This window comes from Urocitellus parryii, chromosome 3 (assembly GCF_045843805.1).
Source record: "Urocitellus parryii isolate mUroPar1 chromosome 3, mUroPar1.hap1, whole genome shotgun sequence".
Lineage (NCBI taxonomy): Eukaryota > Metazoa > Chordata > Mammalia > Rodentia > Sciuridae > Urocitellus > Urocitellus parryii.
In genome coordinates this window covers 193513237-193538949 of record NC_135533.1, presented here as the reverse complement: position 1 = coordinate 193538949, position 25713 = coordinate 193513237, and the positions used below count along the sequence as shown (strand labels likewise).

At 33.7% G+C, this 25713-nt stretch overlaps 1 protein-coding gene across 5 annotated transcripts in view; it reads left to right on the top strand.

Moving 5' to 3' along the window:
• The window catches only part of Lrrfip2 (LRR binding FLII interacting protein 2), an 89280-nt gene that overhangs the window by 22346 nt on the left and 41221 nt on the right, over positions 1-25713 (top strand). For 3 of the 5 annotated variants that reach the window (XM_026406755.2, XM_026406741.2, XM_026406748.2), the window contains exons 4-15: positions 4975-5061; positions 6267-6317; positions 11590-11646; positions 11743-11787; positions 15548-15616; positions 18280-18321; positions 20086-20151; positions 21962-22036; positions 23387-23434; positions 23515-23559; positions 24405-24452; positions 24884-24940. In XM_026406755.2, coding sequence (XP_026262540.2) covers positions 4975-5061; positions 6267-6317; positions 11590-11646; positions 11743-11787; positions 15548-15616; positions 18280-18321; positions 20086-20151; positions 21962-22036; positions 23387-23434; positions 23515-23559; positions 24405-24452; positions 24884-24940 — 690 coding nt within the window. The remainder of the gene's footprint in view (positions 1-4974; positions 5062-6266; positions 6318-11589; positions 11647-11742; positions 11788-15547; positions 15617-18279; positions 18322-20085; positions 20152-21961; positions 22037-23386; positions 23435-23514; positions 23560-24404; positions 24453-24883; positions 24941-25713) is intronic. The other 2 variants (XM_026406771.2, XM_026406764.2) reach the window with 1 other exon arrangement.

Below are 25713 nucleotides of genomic sequence, written 5' to 3'. Positions count from 1 at the left end.
AAGGGATTATTTTGGCTGGGGATATAGCTCAGTACTAGAGCATTTGCCTATCAGACACCAGGACTTGAGTTCAGTCCCCAGGGGAAAAAAATCCAAAAAACAAACAAAAGAACAACAACAAAGATTATTTTGTGTATTAAAAGAAAATAAGCATCTAGCCTTGCTAATAAATAAGTGCTTGAAAATGGTAGTTATATTGTTAGGTCTCATCTTCCTTATTATCTAGAAAGTTTGAGGTGTTTTTTCTTCTTTTTTAAAATTTATATGGGACAGCAGAATACATTACAATTCTTATTACACATATAGAGCATAATTTTTCATATCTCTGATTGTATACACAGTATATTCACACCAATTTGTGTCTTCATACCTGTATTTAATTTGAGGTTTTGATTGTGAGATTTTCTGATAATATTGGTTAATTTTATAAAGAACGAAGGCAGATGTATCCCTTAACAGATTTTAGTACAGTTGGAATTTGATCCTGATATATTGCCATAAGCTTAATCACTATGTCTCAGACTGTGTTCCTGGAGCATGATGCTTGGAGATTATTTAGAGTTGATTTAATAATGTGGTACAGTCTCAGAAATGCTATATATTCTACAATCTTCTTTGGGATTCATAATGTATATTATTAAGGACTCTAGTTAAAAACAAAAACCAAAAAACCCCCTTAACTTAGCATTTTCCAAACTTGTTATCCTAAGATCTCCTTTCTCCTCTTTACATAGTTAATTTTATGTATTGGAGTTTTATATATTTCAGTATTTATTTTATATACTCAGTCTCATCTATTTAAGAAAGTTTAAATTGAGATATAATTCAGATACTAACAATTTCACTATTTTAGAATATTCCATGCTTTTTAGTGTATTCATAAAGATATGCAATCATCACTTTATCTAATTGTAATGTTTCCTGAGCCCCAAAAGAACTCTCTTCTTAGTTAGAAGTCACTTCCTTTCTCCTCCTTTCCCCCCTGGCAACCAGTAATATACTTTCTGTCTGAATGTATGCCAATTCTGGACATTTCATATAAGTAGAATTATATAACATGTGGCCTTTTATGTCTGACTTTTTTCACTCAGCAACATGTTGTCAAGATTTATCCATGTTGTAGCCTGTGTCAATGTTTTATTCCTTTTTATGGCTGAATAATATTCCATTTTTTGATATCTCACATTTTATTTATCCAATCATTAATTGATGGAAGTTAGGATTATTTCTGCTTTTTGACTTTTGTGACTAAGGCTGCTATGAACATTTTATGTGTATATATATTCTCATTTCTCATAAGTACATGTCTGGAGGTGGATATGGGAGTCATATGACAACTCTGTTTAACTTTCTGAGGAAGTGCTAAATTGTTTTCCAAAGCATTCTTCACTACTGAAATTCTGTACCCAGTAATTAAAAAATTCCCCGTTCCCTTTTCCCTTCAGTCTTTGGCAACTACCATCCCACTTTTGGTCTCTATAAATTTGATTACTTTAGGTACCTCAATAAAGTGGAGTTATACATTAGTTGTTCTCTTGTGTCTGGCTTAAGTCATTTATCATGTTTTTAAGATTCATACATGTTAGCATGTATTAAAACTTTCTTTTAAAGGCCAAATAATAATCCATTGTATGTATAAATCACAATTTTATCTATTTATCCATTGATGAACATTTAGATTGTTTCTACCTTTTGACTATTGTGAATAATGCTGCTATGAACCTTGTTGTTTAAATTATCTTGAGTCTTTGCTTTTAATTTTTTTGTATGTATATCCACAAGTGGAATATTGGCTCAAATGGTCATTGTGTGTTTGGTTTTTTAACTTTGTTCCGTTTGTTTTATGTGTGTGAGGTACATGGTAAATGAATCTAAAGCAGTTCTTTTATGCCACTTTATTCTGAGGTAAAAATGTTAGTAGTACTTCCTAGAAGTATAATTTATGTACTCAAAATAGTCTACTTAAAAATGTGTCAGTTATAAAGTAGACGTCTTGAAGCAGAATATAAGATTTTTAAAAAATATTTTTTAGTTTTTGTCTCTAGAAGGTAGCAATCAACCTTTACTCCTTGCTGTGCTTACTATGTGGTAACAATGTATAGAAAGAAACAGATAAGGGAGTATTAAATTCTGTTTACTTCTTTTAAAGTGTGTAGCTTAGTGGTCTTTCTTCAATACCATCTCCAAAGGAGATAATTCCTGAGTTTTAGATAAAGTTGGCTAACTAACCAAGGAAAGAAAGTTTGTCTTTGGAGCCCAAGGGTTTTAGATTTATTTATTTATTGTTCTCTTTTGTTGTGAAAGAAGTCTTATTAAAGAATAGATTCTGTTGATCTATAACTTATGTTTTGTTAGGAAGTCTCATTTTAGTATAATTGTGCAGAATTGGCCACAGACAGATCCTAGAAGGTAGAATAGGCATTTTCAAGTTGAATTTCTAAAAGAGGTACAAAGCTAATACACATGGCAATGAAAATTCCTGCTTATTGCCATGGTTCTATGTTAGAAAGGATTTGCAAGTTTTGCTACTGTGTAGTTTAAAATATATATATATATATATATATATATATATATATATATATATATATATATATATATATTTTAATTTTGCTATGTATTGATGTATAACTTAGCCTCTAAGTCTTTTTCTATAAAATACAAAGGCTAGGAAGAATGTTGTCTACTCATAGTCCAGAGGGGTAAAGAAGACGTCTTGAAGCAGAATATAAGATTTTTAAAAAATATTTTTTAGTTTTACATGGACACAACATCTTTATTTTCTTTGTGTATCTTTATGTGGTTCTGAGGATCAAACCCAGTGCCTCCCATGTGCAAGGCAAGTGCTCTACCACTGAGTCATAACCCCAGCCCCAGAATATAAGATTTTTAAAAGATAGAAATCAATGTAAAATTTATGTGAGAATACTAATTGTTATGGATATGTTAGTGGTTATCACATAAAGGGTATGTAAATTATAATTTATTTTGCATGATTTTTGCTATTTAAAGGCCAGTTAAGCAGAATGGGAAATTGACAAAATTGAGAGAGTTAAATAGAAGTTAACTATTAAACTATCTTCTCTCCTTAAAGCCTTCTGTGACCTTGCTGGGTAAAATGAATTTCTCCCTCCAGCCTGCTTTGTTCCCCCTAATCCTTGTTCTTATCTCCCTTAACTTTGATTGTGAGCTGCTTTAGGGCAGAAATGTCATATCCTACTGTGTATTTTAATCATCTCACATAATTGCTTACATATAGTAGATCCTTTTAAACATTGTTTGAGTCTTTTATTATGATACTTGCACAAATATAATAAAATGGGAAGAAGCAACTACTGTAGTTATCAAAAGTAATAATCTAAATCAGAGTTAGGATGTGGCCAAGGACAGAGGAAACCCGTAAGATAGAAACCAGAGAGCAGATTTTAAGGTTTCATGGGATGCATCAAGTTATTTCCTTATCTCATTTCCTAACTGTGACTCTGGCCTATGGCCTGAAATTTATTTGTTTATTTAGCAGACATTAAAGCATGAAGTTGTGGGATGCTGGAAGCTTACAATTAATAAAGCTCAACAGAGGCATGGGTATATTATATTGCTCTATGAAAGAGGGAATGCGGGGAAATCTTCATAGAAGATAATATTTTAGCTAAATCAGAGAAGGGAGAGTACTTCCTGCCAAGCAGATAGTCTGAGAGGCTTAGCCAAACACAGTTGTAGAGTCCAGGCAGAGAGAGAGAGAGGGGATGCACCTGGTCCATATGTAACAAGTTCTGGGAAATAGCGTGGGGACCTTACTATGAGTAGTCTTATTTCTGTATTTGCCTCTTTTATCTTCTTTTTGCATTGTTTCTTGGAGTTTTTGCTTTAATAGTTTTTTATTAATAGTGGGGAGCAAGGGAGGTATTTTACATGGCTGAGTGACATAAACAGAAGTATGTTAGTATGAATTAGAGGGCAGATTCTGGAGGTAAGAAGATGATTTTGGAGGCAGTTGGAGTAAATCCAAGCAAGAGATGTGTTCCTGGTGTATGCTTCCATTTACATGAGATGTGCATAGGCAAATTTAGAAGGTAGATAAATTGGAAAGTAGTTTGGTGGTTGCCAGGAACTGGAGGTAAGGTGTGATAGGGAGTGGCTACTAATAAATAAAGGGTTTCTTTTTGGGGTGATGACAATATCCTATCACAGTAGTGATTATTGTATATCCTTATACAATATTATATTAAAAACCACTGAATGTATACTTTTAAATAGTGATTTTTAAAAAATTTTTGGTTGTACTGGGGTCTGAACCCAGGGTCTTGCACATGCTAGGCAAGTGCTCTACCACTAAGCTACATCCTAGTCTCCCAACCCTTTTTATTTTCTTCTGAGATAGGATCCTGCTCTTGAACTTGTTGTCCTCCTGCTTACCCTCTTGAACAGCTGGAATTACAAAGAGGTGCTGGTATGCTTGTTTAAATGGCGAATTTGATAACATGCAAAGTATATCCCAATTTAAGAAAAGGCAAGGCTGGAAAAAGAGACTATATAGAATGTATGTAGAGTTCCTGAAAAAAGTATGGTTTGAGAGATGTTCAGTGATGGAGAATTGGTGTCATTTAGAGACCGAATATTGTCAATATTCAAAATGAAATAGTAACTGGTTTTGAAATTTCTAGTTTTGTGTGATTGAATTGATGGGGAAAGAAATGCTAGAAAAAGATCATTTTGGAGACATATGTAGTGAACTGTTTGAAATATGTTAAATGTGTAAGCAAGGTAGGCCATTAAAGATAATAATCTAGCTGTGAGGAGAGACTTTGGAACTAGAGAGAGAAACAGATGTATAGAAGTTGACTGAAGAGGCCAGTCAAACTTGCTGACATCTTCCAACCCTCCTTTAGAAAGTCATGTTCCTTTTGCTTCGTATCCTCAAATGTGGTATACAAGTTGTTTTTGTTTTGTAAAGCTGAGTTTTATGTTACTTTTCAGGCAGAGGCAAGGCTAGCAGCAAAACGCGCTGCCCGGGCAGAAGCAAGAGATATACGCATGAGAGAACTGGAACGACAACAAAAAGAGGTAATTTGGGGAAATAGAACCATAATTTCATGCTTCCCCCCCCCCCCCAAAAAAAAGAAAATCAATACTTGGCCCATTTAATTCTGATTCCTTTTGAAACACTGGGAATAGTCTAACTTGCTATATGTGTTTTAATAAGCCATTCTGTGTTAATCAATGAAATGTAATATTTGTTTTAAATAATAAATGATTTTGTTTTTTGTGTATGCATTGTTAGAAGTTCTTATAATAAGTGCTTTACTTATGTTCACTAAAGTAGGTGTGGAGATGACAAAACTATTTAGTATACCCCTAAATGTCCTAGTATTTGGATTAATTGTGATATCTGTATAGTAAAACAGTGACAGATCAGTCTTATAATTTTGAGACATATTTAATAATCATTAAAAATATTCATGTAAAAAAATGAAAAGAAAAAGAAAAACAAGTGAAACTGTAAAACTGATAGGACCCAATTTTGTGTTACAAAAATTAGTACCCATCTATAGGGTCAACCTTCTAGAAAGAATATTGATTGCTGTCAACACTTTGGTTTGACTGTGTTGGAGTTATGATTGATTTTACATACTTTTTTTTCCTAGCTTACAAATTTTTGGTACGCTATTATCAGAAAAGCAGAAAAAGGCTTATGGAAATTGAACTGACTAAAATGAAAGACTTTTTATGCTTTCCTTCTGACATTGACTTGGCCCTAAAAATCCCCATAAAAATATTTTTGATATTGTATTAGTATAAGGGGGAAACACCTGTGGGGAAATATTAAGCACTTTTGTTTCATGTTAGTGGTGGATTTTCTGCTAGTGAGTTAAAAAGAAATTTATGTATTCTATGTTTTATCATAGTTCAAAAACAAAAATAGTTGATGTTGCTAATTTTTTTAACCTCATAAAGTTTCAAATATCAAATAGAAATTTTGACTGAAAATGGAAATGTTACAATGTATTGTCTTTTATATTCACAGGATTTTACTAAAATATAAACAAGAGACAGTTATTACAATAAGTTCAATTTATGATCTTCTAAACTTCAGAGAACCATGCATCTTTCTATTATTGAACATATTTAGCTTCGTAGTTTTGTATAGGTGAATGTGTAATTTTTAGTCACCTATCATGTTCTTTAGGGCAAATATGTATGAATAAGAATTTTTTTGGAGAATACAGTGTTTTGGAAACTGTTCAGTTATGAAACTTTTGCATTTGTAGCACTCTCATCATTCCTTTGACAAGAAATGGGGACAGATTCACAAGTGGCTGGTAGGCTAGAATTGCCTTGTCCTGCATGTTGTGATAAGTTGCTGACATAATGCAGTTTTGAAGTAAAACATTGACTAATGGTTTGCAAAGTAGAAGTGTTTGGCCTGTGTGAACCTAAAGGTCATGAAATATCTGTTCTGGCTGAAGTGGACCAAATGTGTACTTGGAATCCAACCATTTTCTGTTGTGATCAGCAACTTCACTTTCGTTTCATGAGTGCCCCTGAAAAAGAAAGATTGAGAAAATGAATGCTTGCTTTCTTCTTATGGGTTTGTCCTTTTCTTCTTCATATCCTTCCTTTCCCCCATCCTCTTTAAGAAAACTGAGTCCCTTGGGTCTCCGTGAAGAGATGACATAAGTCATTCTTCCATGTTCCCTGAAAACGATTCTTTTTAGCTCAGCTCTCTCAGTTCCTTTCCAAGTCCTTTACCACAGCTTCCAGGTTTGTTAGCTCTAAAAGCAATTCGTATATCAGTAAAAGTTATTGTGAATCACTCCTAAATTTGAATGTTTTTCAAAGTTTTTTAGTTCTCTGTCTCTTTTTGTAAGGGGTCTGAACTTGGTATGTGACTGAACTTGGGAGGTAGAATATAAAACCTTAAAATCTCATGCAGACTTTTGGAAGTATGTGTAGACATTGAAAGTACGTATAGTTTTTTTTTGACAGTGCTGGGGATTGAACTCAGGGGCTTTGAGTGTGTGCTAGGCAAGTACTCTTTCCACTGAATACCCCAAGACCAGAAGTATATGTATTTTTATGGGAAGTGCTCACAGGTGTTTTCTCATAAGAGAAAGTCTATGACTCCTGCAGGGTTAAAAACCATTGTCTGATTGCTGATAAACAAGCAGCTTCCATAAGCAAATTTCTCCTATAGCAGCATTTTAAGGTATAACCAGAATTAAAATATTTATAATGTAATGACCCTTGAACTTAAACCTTTATCATAATTCTCATTGAGATATTGTTTTATAAAAGAAAGAAAAAAGATGCTTGGTAACTTTAAATTGCATGATTCCTTATGGGTGTGTTTGTTATTTTGGAGTGGAGTTTGTTCCTGATTGTAACTAAAGCTAGCCTAATTAATTTATTTATTTAATGTGCCTTCTGTGGGTTAGTATTATTGTTGATGCATTAAAAATGCTTCATGTAAATAAAACAAATCACTTAATTGCAAATTTTCCCAGGAAAATTAGCTTTATTGTTTAAATTGTGTATTATCATTCTAAAGTTAAATGGCCAAAGCTTTTAATGTTATAGAGCAAACCAAAAAATAAAAAAATAAACAAAAATAGAAAAGCATATATTAGAAATCTAATATTTGATTTGTTTATTCAAGGACCATGAAAATCTCCCCTAACTTTAATACTTTTTTGTGTGAGACTGATTTGTTGGAACATGAATTAGGGAACAAAAGGACATGGGGCTCAGGGACTCAGCAGTGAAGCTAACTTGAGAAACGCCTGTGCATCAATCAGTGTGCTGTATTAGTGCTTTTTACCTAGGTTCCATTTCACATTTTAAGACAGGTAACACTATTTCCATTTTATAGATGAGAAGATAAAGGATTGTTAAAGTAGATAACTTGCTGTATTGTTCTTGGCAGAGTTGGAATTTTCAAGGTAGAGAGTGCCACAGCTGCCAATAGTTTGCAAAGTAACACAACCAGGTAGAGCCTACATTTTCCTGGGCTTCCAGATAATCTTAGTTTAGCCAACTTTCAATGAACCTAATCATTCTGATTTTAAATCTGTTGTCTTTAATCAGTAACATGTTGGTGTATGTCTGGAGGAGTAGATGCAGTTTCTAATGTTTTCCAATTTGAAACTGAAGGAGTGACTGTAGCCTGAACTTAGAAAATTTAATTTGTTGATAGAGAAGATAGTCAAATTCACGGGGGCCGTGGTTTTCTTTCTTTTTTTTTTGGGGGGGGGAGGGTACAAGGGATTGAACTCAGGGGCACTCAACCACTGAGCCACATCCCCAGCCCTATTTTGTATTTTATTTAGAGACAGGGTCTCACTGAGTTGCTTAGCACCTTGCTTTTGCCGAGGCTGGCTTTGAACTTGTGATCCTCCTTCCTGAGCCTCCCAAGCCACTGGGATTATAGTTGTGTGCCACCATGCCCTGGTTTGTGGTTTTCTTTTAATGAAACCATTTCATACCCACTTCAAGTGAACTTTTCCAAAACATAGTTATGTTTTATTTTTATAAGTTGAATTTAAATTTATTAAAACATTATTTACCAGATCGTTTGGAACAAATATACATCCATCTTTTACAACATCATTCTATTAACTCAGGTTTCTTTAATCATAAGGAGGATTCCTGGAGTAATGACAATGTGTGTTGCTTTCCTTGACTATGCAAAAAAGGGATACTCTGCCTTGTAGTTCGTTCCTAAAAACATGGTTTACTGTAATTTATATTTGGCCAGTGGTGCTGTTAATTCAAGAAAAGCCATTGGCAGTTAAATCCTACTCTAGTAATACCTGGGAGATGAAGCTTTTTGTTCTTCCAGAGAAGGAGGAGTTTTGAGTAAAAACCAGAATACCTTACCACCACCTGGCTCCTTGTAATTAATGAAGAATTAGCTAGTGTAGGATGGTATCTTTAAGATTCAATGGTCTGGTGAGCCTGAGGATCTGTATGCCTGTCCCAGGTTTATGACTTTGCAGATACTTATTTAATCTTTCTTTTTGTTTTTTAAATATATTTCTTTTTAGTTGTTGATAGATCTTTATTTTATTTATTTATATGCAGTACTGAGAATCAAACCCAATGCCTCACACACGCCAGGCAAGTGTGCTTCTGCTGAGCCACAGCTCCAGCCCTCTTACTTAATCTTTCTGTGGTATAACTTTCCTTCCTGTAAAATGAAGAGATCAGACTAGGTGGTCTCTAAGGACCCTTTGAACTCTTAAAAATAATTGTAGAGTTGTTACTAGAGTCTTTTATACAAGGGTTTCCTTCTGTTTGCTACTATGCAAAAGTTTTCAAAGTATGAGGAGTAATTAAAATTTTCCTGCGTGCTTTCTTTGCCTAATATAAGAGAGGTGATACTTGGCAGACTCTTGGTAGATTCTTGGTAGACTCTGGGTAGAACATATGTTTTGAATGTTTTTGGTATAATAAAAGTTTCTTTGAGCTTGCCTTACTATTTTACCTGAACATTTATTTTTTTAGTTAGGTTTAGAGAAGTTCTTCTGTTCAGTGTGGTAGCCACTAGTCATGTGTAGGTGTTAAATTTCAATTTAAATTGACCAAAAATAAATACAACTTACAATTTAGTTTCAAGTGCTCAGTAGACACATGTGGCTACTAGCTATCATGTAATGAGAGCACAAATAAAGAACACTTTCATTCTCTCAGAAAGGTCTGTTGGATAGTGCTTATTTTAGGTATAGTTTATGATTATGGGAATAAACTGTATTCTCTCTTCAAATTGCCTGGCCTATATGGGAGTTATGTTTTCTTTTCAGTCTTCTGATGTCTCTTTAAGCAAGGCTTTCAAATGGAGCTAAATGAAAAGCTGTTCATTTTTTTTGTGTATGGTGCTGAGATTGGATCTGGGGCCTGGTGCTTGCTTGCTAGGCAAGTATTCTATTGCTGAGCCACACCACCAGCCCCAAAACTGTTTAAATTAGAGGTATATCTGAACTTCATAAGGTATTTAAATTAATTTAGAATTATAATAAGAATTGAAAATAAATATGAATTCAACTGTCTTTGCTGCATCTTTGATAGAATATGCTTTTTAGATTTTTTTTAAAACAAATACTCCTATGTGGTTGGTACAGTGAGAAGAAAGGCTAATGTAAAGTGAAGCTTGAACATTAAACCTTAAACATTACTCTAATACCCAAAATAACATTGAGAGGTGCATGTAGAATTAATTTCGCTGAGAGGTGCATGTAGAATAAATTTGCCTCCTGGTTGGTTAAACTAACCAAGTTATCCAGACTGGCATTGGTTATTGTTTAAGCTGTATACCCTGCCAGGCTAATGCATATACTCCCAAAACTTTTGTGGTGTAACTAGATAAAGAAAATGAAGAAATATGCTTGATTCCTGTATGTGTCTGTTGTATAGCAGAAAATGTGAATCTAAAGATCAGAACACTGGATTGGAAATTGAAACATTGAATCATAATGGTGCTTATGAATACATGTCAGAGCAAATTTGATCAATTTGGCAATGTACATAGCAGATGTCAACCAGGATATTTTTGGAATTATACTCAAAGATCATGACCAAAAAGAGATAATATACTGTTATGTTTTGGTTGAATTACTGTTTCTATTTTGAAATGAACAGTCATATATACCCCCATGTATTTGTTCTACTTATGAAATGATCATGCTGGATTGCCATGAGGTGTTGTGGCATTGATTGTTTTTGGAAAAGATATTGTGAATATTGACAGAAGTGAATCTACTTAAGACATTTTGTGTAGACTTTTAGTGTAAATTACTTTAATACTTTGACTTTGAAATTATGAAATATCAGAAATTCCTTTTGGTTTTAGGTGACAATATTCTTAGGGCTAGCCATTTGATTTCACATGTGTCAGGCTTTAGTGCTCCATTGCTAATAACAGAATAGGGAAAATTTAGAATTATGTATGCTTTAGTCAACTAATGTTAAGCTATAGTCAATCTTTATAAACCACATCAAGTATGACTCTTGAGATAATTTAATCAACTTTAAAATATGTGATTTTTTCCTAAGCATAAGTAGTTTTTTTTTCTTTTACTTTGTTTTTGTTTGTTTTTATTTTTTGGTACTAGAGTTTGAAGCCTCTACCACTGAGCTATAGCCCCAGCCCATTTTTATATTTGGGATAGAGTCTTACTAAGTTCCCAAGGCTGTCTTCAAACTTGTGGTACTTCTGTCTTAGCCTCCTTAATCACTGGGACAATAGGTGTGTGCCATCACACCTGGCTAAACATCTATTTTTAATGCTGAGCTCAACATCTGTTTGTTAAGTATAACTGTGTATATTTATCTTGGTGTATTGAGCTCTTTTGGTCAGATGTAGATAGTATCTTACATGTGGTTAGTTGTACATACGTATGATAAAAATTGCCAACATTATTTCTGCTTTCTAACCAAAGCATGCAATTGCCACAAACTCAGCTTTTAAAGTGAAGTTGTCCAAACCTGCCTGCGCTAAGGTGTTGTACTGTTAATTTACTGATTTTTGCTCCATTTTTCTGATAAAACACCTGTCTGTTCAGTGAATAACATTCCATGTACTTTCTCCTTTCCCAGGAAGATTCCGAAAGGGCCAGGTATTCGCACCGGTCCAGTCATCACCGTTCTTATCTGGTTTGTAATAACATAAAAACTTGCCCCTAATGCTTTTCTTCATTAATTTAATGTAGTCACTCACAGATTTGTACTGTTTATTTTTATTTTTATCAGGGAGTTGAGGATACATTGTCCTTCCGAAGTCCTGGAAGTCACAGGGTTGGTATTTTAAGTTGTTTACATACCATAGTAGCAAAGCTTTTATATGTGAGCTTGCTTCAGAATCAGTGATTATATAAACAATCAGATAGTGTTCATATATTCTTTTTCCTTTTTTTTTAAAGTGGAAATATTGTCAAAGTTATTTCACTGGAAAAAAAAGATGCTTTCTCTCAAATTATTGCTATAAGTAAATCATTTTTAAAATCTTGAATATTTTCATCTATTAACAAATCTATTCTATTTTTCTATAGAAGGCCCTTTGATTTCAGAAAATTATCACAAAATAATAAAATTGATTTTATAGAATAATATCTGCTTGGGTCTGACTTTTAGATTTCTCCTGCTTTCATATTTTCTTTTTTTTTTTTCTGTATTGGGGGTTGAATCCAGGGGCACTCGACCACTGAGCCATATCCCAGCCCTAATTTACATTTTATTTAGAGACAGGGTCTCAAAGAGTTGCTTAGACCCTCACTTTTTGCTGAGGCTGGCTTTGAACTCATAATCCTCCTGCCTCAGCCTCCCCAACTTCGAGATTTCAGGCATGTGCCACTGCGCATGGCCTACTTTCATATTTTAAAAAGTGACAGTTTATTAAATGGGAAGTAGCTTTGAGGCTTGGGTGGCTAATTACAATTTTATTACATGGAAAATTTGAGCTGTTGATTTAAAAAATTCTTTGCTTTTCATATGTATAGGAATTATGCTTTGACATTTTGATTAATAGTTTATAGAATGTTCTGGTGTTTTAGCATAAGTTATTAAAAATCAAAAGAAATGAGAATTTGCTCCTTAAATACTTGCATATTGTGCTTAAACACTCATCTCTCTTTTCTTAGGGAATTATGCTTTATAGTAAAGCAATGCTTTTAATTTTTACAGTGATAATGCCATATATACATTTTATATTTTTTTACATATAGATTTTTCATTAGTAAAATGATTTTTCTCATTACTTTCCCCCAACTCTTAATTTTTCTTCCTATTTTTTATAATGTGTAATAATGATAAGTGTGTTCTGACATGTTAGTTGTTGACATCTTTGTATTCATAAATAGTTTATTATGCTGGTTGTCTTTGTTTTTGTTTATGAATGTAATCTTTTTTTTTTTAGATTAAGTGCATAGGCTAATTTTTGAATCATGAATATTTTGGTTAGTTACAGATTTTTTAGAATTTTAAGAATATTAACAAATCTTCAAAAAAAGTCCAAGATAATCAGTGGCTTAAAGTGGTTTTTCAAGGCCAGGTGTGGTGGTGCATGCCTGTAATCCCAGCGGCTCCTGAGGCTAAGGAAGGAGAATCTCAAGTTCGAAGCCAGCCATAGCAACTTAGTGAGGTGCTAAGCAACTCAATTAGGTCCTGTCTCTAAATAAAATACAAAATAGGGCTGGGAATGTGGCTCAGTGGTAGAGTGGCACTGGGTTCAATCCCTAGTCCAAAAAAAACGTGGATTGTTTTTCAGAAAGAAAATGCTTTCTTAATGCTTTCCTCTGGAGACACTTTTTAAAAAATACTTTGAAAAGAATCATGTAGTGAATTAACAAACACTTCAAAGTTGAATGTCAGGGGCTATGAAAATAATCCCCCCCTTTTTAAAATGGTGGTATTTTTAGTTGTATATGGACACAACACCTTTATTTTCTTTTTGTGTGGTGCTGAGGATGGAACCCAGTGCCTCACGCATACTAGATGAGTGCTCTACCGCTAAGCCGCAACCTAAGCCCCCACTCCTTGTTTTTAATGTATGACTTTTTACTTTGTTTTCTATTATGTTTATAGTGTGAATTTTCACATATTTGGTATCAGGCTTTTTCTTTGTAAATTTGTATGACATTAGGGAAACTTGATTATGTTAATTTAACTTAAGTGGCAAAAATCTACCAAGTTTGACTTAAATAAACAAATAACAAATAAACAGAAAAGAAATCTACCATTAAGCTTCTAGGGTGGTATTTACCTAGAGTGTCTGTAGACTAATGAAGTTGATTTTGTGTGTGTGTGTAAATTGTATTAGTAAACAAATGTAAGGATAATTTTAACTTACCAGTTTTTGTGGTACTAAGGATTAAACCCTGAAGTGCTTTACCACTGAGTGACACCCACAGCCCTTATTATTTTTAATTTTGAGACAGGGTCTTAATGAGTTACTGAGGTTCTTGCTAAATTGTTAAGGCTGGCCTCAAACTTGTGCCTGCCTCAACCTACAGAATTGCTAGGATTATAGGTGTGCCATTGTTCCAGGTCAGTTTTTTCCCCCACCATAATAATTAATGAAAATCTGTTACTATGGGATAAAGTTCTCGATATTTAAAAAAAAAATCAATGTGTGAACTTGAAGAGTAATAGAAGTTTTACACCCTAGAGGAGACTATGGTACTCTGTTATCTCTAACTGTATACATTAAACACATTGGAGATATGTGGACATTCCCAGAAATAAGTCAGAATGCTCACTCATTACATTGTTTAAAAGAAATACAATTGAGTTTTTTCCTGTTTTAACTAGATAATACTGGGAGTTCTAAGTTTTCATAAGATTGTTTGCTTTTGGGGGGGACAGGGTGCTGGGTGTGGATTGGACATGTTAAACATACAGTCTACCACTGAGCTACACCTTCAGTCTCTGGTTATTTGCTTTTTAAAATAGCTATCTGCTAAGCTGAATGTTAGACAACTTTTGTCCTCTGTGTAAATAAATGTAATAAATGATGGCCAAAATTTTCTTCTGCTTTACCATATAATTTTTTAAAATATTTTTTTTAGTTGTAGATGAACACAATATCTTTATTTATTTATTTTTATGTGGTACTGAGGATTGAACCCAGTGCTGCGCATGTGCGAGGCAAGCACTCTGTCACTGAGCCACAACTCTAGCCCTCTGCCCCTTTTTTTTTTTTTTTTAAACTTTACTTACAAGCTATGTATTAGGAGGTCTAATACTTTTTTGAACCTCATATTTGGTGTGAGAACCTTAATAGGATCTGGATGTGAGGCAGCTGCATTTATGATTTTATCCTTTTGTTCAGTTACCTTGAAGATAACTGAACAAAAGGATAAAATCATAAATGCAGCTGAAAGGTGACTTGCCAGAAGCTATTTGAGCTGGAAATGTTGGTGTTAATATTGTAGATTTAGTATTTTAAAAAAAGCAAAATTAGTTCAAGACTGTGAATGGTAGGGTTAGGGGAGGGAGAATAAATCAGAACTTCAATTTATTATTGAGACAGTCTGTATCTATTAGTTATGTGTAATGATGAGATCATTAGTAGTATGGAATATTAGTGGCTGCCTTAAAATTAATCTTAAAAATGCTTGGTTATGATCAGCTCAGTGGTGCATGCCTGTAATCTCAGCAACTCAGGGGGCTGAGGCAGCTGGATCACAAGTTTGAAGCCAGCTTCTACAACTTAGACCTTGTTTCCAAATTAAAAATTAAAAGGGCTGGAGATATAGTTAAGTGTTCATATATCCTTGAATTCAGTTCCAGTATTGAAGATGGGGTAGAAATGCTTGGTTATTGGTTTGTGTATTGAAATACTAGAGGGCAATAAGGTAGAGATCCAAAATTAGAGAATGATATGATCTTGAATTACACTGGGAGGAATAATTGCCATTTCTCATGGGTAAAGATTTTTACTTTTAGTTTCTATTTATATGTTAATAGCCTTGATATAATTTCAATGAATTTAGTTTTTAAAATATCCTTATATTTTATTTTTTGTCATTTACTGCTATACTGTCTAATATTACTAAAGAACCCATCAAAGGATATTACTGGGACACTTTGGAGCAGAACCAGTACACCGAAGAGGAGAGACATCATGGTGTGTAATCCAGAAATGTGTGGTGATAGAGTTCTGTACATTCATTGATTTTCAGTGTCCTGGGGTTTGAGTAATAGGTGCATTCTGATAAAAACTGATACTTGCTGAACTTTGTTTCTACAACCTTTTGCTCTACTTTATTTTGTTTCCATGTGAAAATTTTCAGGCAGGTTTCTCTTGAAAGTTGGAGGGTTTTTTTTCCCTCTCTCTTTTAAATAGATTGTAATAGCAAATTTGGAAATGTTTTAGCTAGCACCCTTAATATCCCCAATTTTCCTTCCTTTGATACATCATTTGTTTTTAAGCAACATAAATAGCAACTTTCACTTATTAAGCAGAACTCTTTTCGTTTGCCCAGTTGTTCTGGTGGCAGTTATGATATATACCCCTACCAGATAGACTGAGCAGTTTTAAAACCAGCCGAACTTTTGCATTATATTTTGGAGAAAGAATTGAAACAGATAAATTTTTCAGTTCAGTTTGTTAAAATCTATTCCTATGCAAAATGCAATTGGTACAACAAAGAGTATAAGAAGATATGTCCTTTCTCTTCGCTGAATTTATCTTGTTGATGAGCTAGAATCATTTATATGTTAGAGGTGTGTCTTGAGAAATATGTTTTTTGAGCCATGGATTTTTTAAAACTAAAGGTATTTTAGTTATACTATAGGTATATCTTTTTAACTTAAGATATTTTAATTGAGGGAAAAAAGTAAATGAAACTTCTGTAGAAAAGGAACTTTATTTTCTGAGAAACATCTCTCACCATGAAGTCATACTTTACCATTGTACATCATTTACCAAATGTACACCTGTATGCATTTTAGGAAATTTTGTTACATATGCAACAATAACATTCCTTATTGTTTGCTTTTCTGCTACTTTCAGAATAAAAGAAAAAGCACACACATGTAGATAATTTGCTCAAGTATTTTTTGATATAGCAATAACATTTTTAATAATTTTAAACCAGTGGTAAAATTGTTCCTCCTAACCTAATACTTTATGAATTGCATTTTTTGATGTTTCTGCCATCTGTGTTATAAATGACCAATTTATTATGCACGAAGGGCGTGACTTTGTTCTGTTCATATTATTATATTAATGCTATATAAGAAGTAGATTGTATAGTCTGGTCTTCTAATATATTTTAAGCTTTTTAGAATTGCAGCTGTTACAATAAGAAATATTTTTTATATCATGATCTAGTATATGATGCAGATCCCTGGATGTGTGTATATGAATATACAAATATATGAAAAATATTATTGAAACAAAAGTTTCACAAAATAATGTTAACTTTTACTGTGCTCAATGCTTTCTAATATTTTATCTTCTAAAATGGTAGTTGAAACCACTAAATTGATTTCATGTCTGGCTTATAACCTGTAATTAGGAAAACATTACTTTTTTTGATTAGCATTCTATAAAATGCTAAATGGATGTAAGGGTTATAAAGGTGTTTTTTTTTTTTAACCAAACAATTAGTGTTTAAAATAATTGAAGAACTTGTTCATTGCTGTTATTTATTTTATACATTGACATGCTGGGTAAGATGACTTTAAACATGTAAGCTAGAAGGCCTAAAAAATGTTAGGAAACCACCATTTTGTGTAGTTACTATTTACTTCATTTTTCTTGGATTTGAAATTTGGTATCACACATACTATCTTATTTTTATATTTGTGGTTTTTATTTTTTTTAAACATTTATTTATTTATTTTGTGTAATGCTGAGGATTGAACCCAGTGTTTTGCGTGTAGTTTGGCAAGCACTCTACCATTAAGTTACTTCCTCAACCCTTACTTTTTTACAGGACCCTAGATTAATTGTGGATTTTGTGGTTTTTATCATGAATTTTGCATATTTTCTTTGATTTATATTTAATGTCACATTTGTATTGTATTCTGTGCATTCCATATTTTGCTATGACCAAGTTTCTCACATTGTTTAGCATTTTTTTGAGGAAGGAAGTTTATCAGGTGTGTGTTTAGAGTAGATCCAAGGGAATGCTCTGCATTTTGTTGCTGCAGTGGTTCTTTTGTAAGCCTGGTCTTGCCTCATTGCCTGTTCATTCCCTGCTTTTGCCATTTTTCAAATAGTGGGAAGTGATAGTAATAGTCATGTAACTAAAAGTATCATTGACTTCAGTATATGCAATCCTTACTTTTGAAGGCTCCCTTAGGTTTTGTGTTATAATATACTGAGATTGAATCATCTCACCATTACTGATTATGAATTTGATATTTGAAAGAAAAATAAATTGTTTCTTATTGATAGTTTTTAAGAGGTGGGGATTTTAAGATAATTGCTCTATTGCCCAGGCTGGCCTTGAACTCCTGGGCGTAAGCATTCCTTTATCGGAAGCATTCCTTTATTGAGCCTCCTGCATAGCTGGGACTATAAATGTGATCCACTATGCCCATCTTTGAACATACATTTGTAATTACACATACAGTTCAGCAATAATTTATACTAGGAAAGATTAAGGGGAAGAGAATTCTTTAATTCAAATGTAATAGCTTTTGTATTTGATGATTTTTTTTTTTGTCTTTAAAATAATGCTGGATTTTAACCTGAAAATGTTACTTTTCCCCCACCTTCTTTTTTATATTCTTTACTTTGGAAATACAACCATTCTTTCATCTTTTCCTGAAATCAAGTATGATACTCTCAAGGATAGATCATCAAGACTTTCATCATTAGTATGTAGTGCATGACTTTGTGTTAAGTGTGGAGTTTTGCTTCATAAATACCAATTATTAGTAAACATAGATTATGACTAACTTTCATGGTTTTCTTATGATTTTCTGGGGAAAATGTGTGATTAACAAGCAAAAATTATTGTAATGGTGGCATAATTTATTATGTAAATAGTGATATTTTTTCTTTAGAATTTCTAGTATATATAAAAATGTTTTGATTCCCTATTCAAGATTAAGATTGGTAGTAGTAATATTTCTTAAAATAGTGAACCACTCCCTTAATAACACTCATTGCCCTGGAGGACATGATTCTAAGAGTGTTTGATTCACATTCTGCTCCCCAGGCCTGTTTCATGTTATGTGTCACGAGCTATGGGGCATGAGGTTGGTGAATAGAAAGTATCCAGCAGTGATAGATGATATTTTAGGCATTAATGATGTTCAGGCATTTTGGCTTGTTTTGGTAATGTCATATTAGTTAAACAGTTAATATTTCCTGGGGTTAATATTAGGTAAGCAGGTTGCTCGAGTTTCTAGATACCTAGACATCTCTTAAAATAGTCACACTAATGTATAGAAGGAATGGTGCATGTTCAATAATGAAAGAAAACTGGGTTTATAATTATTGATTCAGGATCTAGCTGTGCATGTCAAATAGTTTTTCTAGAGTAGTCTGTTGACTTTTTTTAATTTTAATTTTTTAATATATATTTTTTAGTTGTTGGACACAATATCTTCATTTTATTTTTTATTTGCTATTTATAGTTATATAGTTGTTGGCTGTTGATAGACACACTTTACATACCTATATATTTATATATATTTATTTTATGTATATATTTATATATCTACATTTATGTATGTATATGTATCTCTTTATATATACACACACATATACATTTTTTTTTTAGGCACTGGGACTTGAACTCAGGAGTGCTCAACCACTGAACTACATCCCCAGACTTTTTTTAATTTATTTTATTTTTAGATAGTCTGGCCCAGGCTGACCTTGAAATTGTAATCCCCTGCCTTAGTAGCCTCCTGAGTTGCTGGGATTATGGGCATACACCACTGTGCCTGGCCCCCTGTATTGGATTTCTTTGTCTGCCAGTAGACTTCTTAGTATTTCCCTCTCTACACTTGGCTCTATGCTTCTTGGAGAAGTTATGTATTAAAACAGCCTTCATTTCTGAGGATCCTTGTATAATGTGATCATTTAGTAATGCTGCTGCTACTTTGGGCAGTCTGTACCATTTTGGCTTTATTCCTCCTGAGCAGTACATGCTATAGGACCACTAACTGAGTTAATGAGTATTGTCCTGGGCAGTGAAATGTTACATCGTTTGTTTTTCAATTTGTTTTGGTTTATATAAAGGATTGCTTTTGGCTTTAGGAAAGAGGACTATAGAAGGAGTTGTAGTCTTTTGTTGTCTATACTTTTATAAAGAAGATGAAGGGACTCAATTGAGATGTGGGGTAAAGGTACCCACCATCATCCTGACTAGCTCTAAGCCCTAATCAAGTTTTTTATAGCTGACTAGACACTAAGCTGGATGCTGGAAAGTGAGGGTGGATGTAGATGTGTAGAGAGGCCAGGTATCTTAGCCATGCCAAGTGCAATGAATCATTTATTAATGGATGGGAAATGGATTGCATGGATACTACTACTATGTATCTCATATAATTTTAAGACAAATTTTTAAAAATTGTTTAAAAAACTTGACTGTGTGATCATTGACATTAACTTAAAATATTTACTTCCAGAATAATTCTTACAGTCACTCTTATGGAATGAAGAAGCGATCTTCTCATTTTCATAAAGACCCCCTGGTTAGTTCTGTTGTGTCACATATTGTAATTTACTGATTAAGTAAGAATTATGACTGCTTTGGTGTTTTTGGTTTTGTTTTGGTGTGCCCTTAAGGCATAATTGGAACTTGAAAATATGCTGAAAGATGATTTATCAGAAACTTTTGAAGTGATTTTGTTTTTACTTGTAAGATTTAATATCGGATTAGCATATGCCAACCTTTGGGGCTAGAATTAGGTTAGTAAGGTATCACAAGAAGCTAATGAATGAGGTGTTTTCATTTATTAATTATCTTTTGAAGTATACCTCAAGAATAGTGAGGTTTTTCATCCTTATTTTAGAACTTATAATTGATTTGATTATGGAATTATGGTAGGTTTCATTATGAAAATTTGTTTTGTTTTGAAACTTGGAATGCATTTTCTGGTGGAAACAATAAAGTATGTAATGACAGTTTCCCTAATTCACAGAAAACTTCTTAACCTGTAATGTAACTAAGCTGCAAACTACCTTTTTTTCCATGCTAGCCACCTTTGCTAAATATCTAGTTTAGTGGGGAATCATCTTCAGAATGCCCACCTGAGACACTAGGAATGCCTTTTTCCTGTTTTGCTGATGTAGTACTGGTAAAAGAAGCACAGTTCCCAAGCTCCCTGCTATTTTAGGGTTACCATGGGGAAGTGGTGGCTGGCTTTGTCTAGTGGGAGTGAGAATGTAATGGATGAGAGATTTAAGAGAGGCCTTGGATGGTGGGGTATCGGGAGCTCTGGGGAGAGGTGAGCGATGGCACTTCCTTGGGGGTGTGAGTTGGGAGTGGTGCAGGAAAGCCTGGGTAGGAGGGGTAGGGTTTGGGTGAGAGTAGGGATATCCCTGATTGCAGTGTCAACAGTAGAGAGGGAAGTCGTTTAAGTCAGAGATTGCATATATTTTCTCAACCTTGAGTAAAAAAGATGACTAAAGGAAATTTTATAGATGATTTCTCTTCTCAAGTAACTGTGTTGTATAAAACTATTGTATAGTGTATTAAAAATGAATTTGCCATTGATGTTTTAGGCCAAACCATATTGCACTCTCTTTCTTGTAATTTAATTTGATCAATTTATTTTGACAAATAATGGGATGAGGAAAAGTTTGGAACCAAATAACTCTTTAATCATTTCTGTGGCTTTGCCAAATGGATTATAAAGTGCTAATTATTCAGTTGTCCTAGGTTTTCAAGGACGTTGTTAAGTATGACATGAGAATAAATCGCTTATTTTTATTTCATTTTTTTTGGAGGTAGTTCTTGTTTTTTAAAGTAATAAAAATTAGTAATGGGGCTGGGGATGTGGCTCAAGCGGTAGCGCGCTCGCCTGGCATGCGTGCGGCCCGGGTTCAATCCTCAGTACCACATACAAACAAAGATGTTATGTTCCCCGAAAACTAAAAAATAAATATTAAAAAAATTCTCTCTCTCAAAAAAAAAATTAGTAATGACTTAGTTTGAAAATAGTTATGTTTTAATACCAATCTCTTTTTTTATATATATATTTTTTACATGTTGATGCACCTTTATTTTATTCATTTATTTGTATGCAGTGCTGAGAATTGAACCCAATGCCTACACATGCTGGGCAAATGCTCTACCACTGAGCCACAACTCCAGCCCTAATACCAATCTCTTTTGAGAGACTTGAAATAATTATTGCTTTGACTTTTTTTAGCATGATCCAATGCTTTAAAGACATTGTTTTGGAGAAGGAAGTTGGCAATGTCAGGTTTTGCCTTTGTGTGTTGTTTGGTCAACAGCATTTAATCTAAGAAAAATGTGTTTCATTTTGCTTTTTTCAGAGTGGCCTCTACTTTGATCAGAGAAACTATAGCAGTCTTAGACATAGTAAACCCACCTCTGCTTACTACACTCGGGTCTGTCTAAAGTTTTTTGGCTTCTTGTAAATCCACTTTTAACTTTCTAATTCCTCATTTGCATTTTGACTAGTTGTAACTAATCTGGGAATGACTGTGTTTGAATCCATTTTTGGTAACTGACTTCATGTAGTCCATGTGAGTGTGCTTTCAAACAGTGGGGATTATTGAATCACCCTGTTTATAAATCAGTTCCATTTCCCCCCCAAAAAAAAATTTTAAGTGAAAATTTTAAATGTACAAAAAGTTCAAAGAATTATATAGTAAACATCCCATACCTGTCACTTAGATTATAAAATTTATTATATTTCCTTTATCACATAATTATTTATTTCTCCATTCCTGTATCCATCCATTGATTCATCTTATTTTTTGAAGCATTTCAAAATAAGTTGTAGGCATCAATGTGCTTCACAATGGGTGCCCTTTTAGTAAAGTTTGCATGTGAAAGAATAAATTACACGAGATGAGAAGAATGTAATTAGGTTTCCAGTGTTAGAATCTTTTTTTTTTCCAATGTATTTAACAGATCACACATTTGAAACATGTTAAATATGTGACACACAGTACATTGAAAATAATTCAGGGCTGAGGGTCTAGTTCAGTGGTAGAGAGCTTGCTTAGTGTGTGCAAGTCAGTACTAGAAAAAGAATAATTTATAAACCTGCACACAAAACTTCAATGCTCTTGTTTTTTACGTCTCATTGGTTTTGGTGAAAAGAACTGAGAACTTGTATCCTCAGATGACATCAGAAAAGAGAGATTTAGTTCCTTTAAAAAAAAATATTATGCCCTTGTAGTGCATGGATTCATTGTTGACTGGTATAATTTATAGCTGATTAAACTAAGGCACTTTGTCCACAGCATGTTTTGAAATATAGGTTCTCTAATGTATTTGAAAAAGAATGCGTGTAGTGATAACTCAAAACTCATTTATCTGCTTCCTTGCAAAACAGCCTAAGCTCATTAGGAGTCTTGTTATGAAATCACTGAAAATATCACAGGAGCTGCTAATGACCGGATGTGGTTACTGCTTGCAGTGCTCTCTGTTTCTCAATGGTTCCTTAGATTCCTATCTCATATCCTAACAATAGTGTTTAAAAGACATAGACACATTTATAAAAGACTGGTCCAAGTGTTTTTCTTTCTTATCATTTACAGTGGTGTTCAAGAAGATTTCTAATGACTAAAGTTTTTTTACTTCATGTGTTCCTAAACTACCCTAACCACTCAGGAATCACTAATGAATTATGGAGTATAAAATCATAAACTGAAGTCTTTTGCTTTCATAATGGTGGGACCAGTTTGTTTTTGTTTTTGTTTATCTATTTTGTCTTTCTTTCTCAACAGTCTTCTTCCCTATGCAGTGACCCTCTGGCAACATCTAAGAGTCACAGGGTTAGTACTATTGGGGGAGTGTGTCACCTGCAAGTTACCAGTAGCTTTTCTTTGGGTTTAATAATGCACTTTTTTCATAGGCCTCCCCTACTGCAAATTCTGGTCTGCTGAGAAGTGCCAGCCTGGTTGGTATTTTCTTATTCCAGTGTGTGCAGTGCTGGTGGGGCAGCTGGCATGGGCTAACTCTGTGGCTTGATAGCCTTCCTCCAAAATAATCAGAACACATGGCTTTAATGACATGTGTACTGCATAATGTGCTGCCTGTGTTTAAAGTACAAAACTGTAGGGCATTAAAAATAAGCATATTCCCTTCACAGAAGTAGGTACTGCTGATAGTTGGTAGTCTATTTTAGAATCCATTTCCTACTGAGAAGATAGATTTGCATGGGTTCCATGTACTCACAGTGTGAGATGGCTGCCTATGCAAGGGATGTCATATTTTAGTTTGAACAGCTACAACCTTTGCCATATTAATCTAGGATCTGATAAAGCAAGCTGGCTAGAAAAACAAAAGCAGTAGCTGTCTGTAATATGTGAATTGTTGGTTGGTGGCTTTTAAGCTGTGGTTTGTTGTGTCATGGCCTATGCTAGTGGACTGGGAAAACTTAATTTTATTGTGATAGTGGGCAAAATGTTCTCTGTACTTCATTTCCCTTTTCTGCTCTATTTCCTCTTTAGAGAGAATAAATAACTAAATATTGGTTCTTCTAGTTTTATTATATGATGATGAAAGAAAATGCTAAAGTCAGTGTTTTTTTTTTAATGAAGTACAAATTTAAAGTTATGAGATTGTTTTATATATATCAATGAATGTTTTGGTAGCCTTTAGAGTCTTTACTTGGGAAAGTTATACCCTTATGTCATTTTTTAAAACTTTCTTGGGAACTGAGTGCTCAAAAAAAAAAAGTTAAGACATTTTCAAAATAACTTTGATGTACAATAGGTAAATGGTATTTCTTTTGTTCTTTAGGCATCATTCTACGATGGTGGATTATATAACCCTTATAGTTCTCGAACTGTAAGTCTAAATGGGGAAGTCGTGAAGAGCAGGGAGATGTAGGAGGGTACTATTGACTTACAAAGAAAGTCACTCAATCTGACCTGTAATTACTTAACAAGCTGTGATCACTTAGTTAGCCAGTCGTGACTCTCACCCACGCTGTGAGAAGGTGCCTGCTAGCAGTCATGACTTGAAATATGAGGGAAATAAGTAGGGAAACCCCTTTTCTTGCTCATTAATTCTTCCTGAAGTTCTGAGCAGCACTTCTCAGGGCATCCCCTTTCTCTCCTCTCTCTCTTTCTATGGGCTGTTTGTTTCAGACCAGAGAGTAATAGTTACCTTTTTCCTTGGGGATCATGGTAAAGTTAGGTCTAGGGCCATTAATGTATTCTCAGCAGAAATAGGACCAGATCATTATTATAAAACCTTTCTTCTTGGAAACTTTATAGCCATCTGAATACAGTTCTTACTCATCAAGAACAAGTTCAGCCCGAAGCAGTCCTGTGGTGAGCTGTCTAGTTTCTTTGCATGTTTTATAAAAACTTTTGGTTGTTTCGTTAACCTGCATTCACAGTTTAGAATATTAAGAATGTGGTGTGTTTCACTGCTTTGAGCATGAATTATGATGCTCCCTCACTGCACAAAATGAAGCACTAATTTCTCCTTAGCACATAATTTCTCAAGTGAGTCTTGAATCATGGTCATTAAGAAAATTTTAAGATTGTGTATTTCTCATTTCTGTGAAACTTCTTATCTTCTAAGTGGGGATAATTCAGTGTTTGCTTGGCTACCTTTTGTTTTTCATTTCTATCTGAACTTCTGTCTTGTGCCATTTCACTTGCTCACCAGCACTTTTGTAAGTAGAGGGGAAGGAAAAGAAATAAAACAGGCCAATATATATATAATTTTTCATATATTTATGGAAAATAAAACTGGAATAAATCTAGTTACCTAGTCTTTGTGGAATATCAAACTTTACAAAAATAATATCAGTTAAGGAAAGTCTGAAGTAAAATTCCCCAGGTCCTTTCCTCCCCATTTCCAATACCCAAAAGGAGCCTCTGTTTTTATAATACCTTTCAGGGTATTTTCTGCACATATGAGTGCTTTTTATTTTGAACACAAATAAATTCCTATATACCACATACTGCTCCTTGACATTTTCTCTAAAGTATCTTTCTATATCAGAACATAGAGATTTATTTCACTCTTTTTTGACATTAAATTTTTTTAACAAGTAAGCCATGTCCCTTACTTGTTTCACTTAATGCCTCTTAGA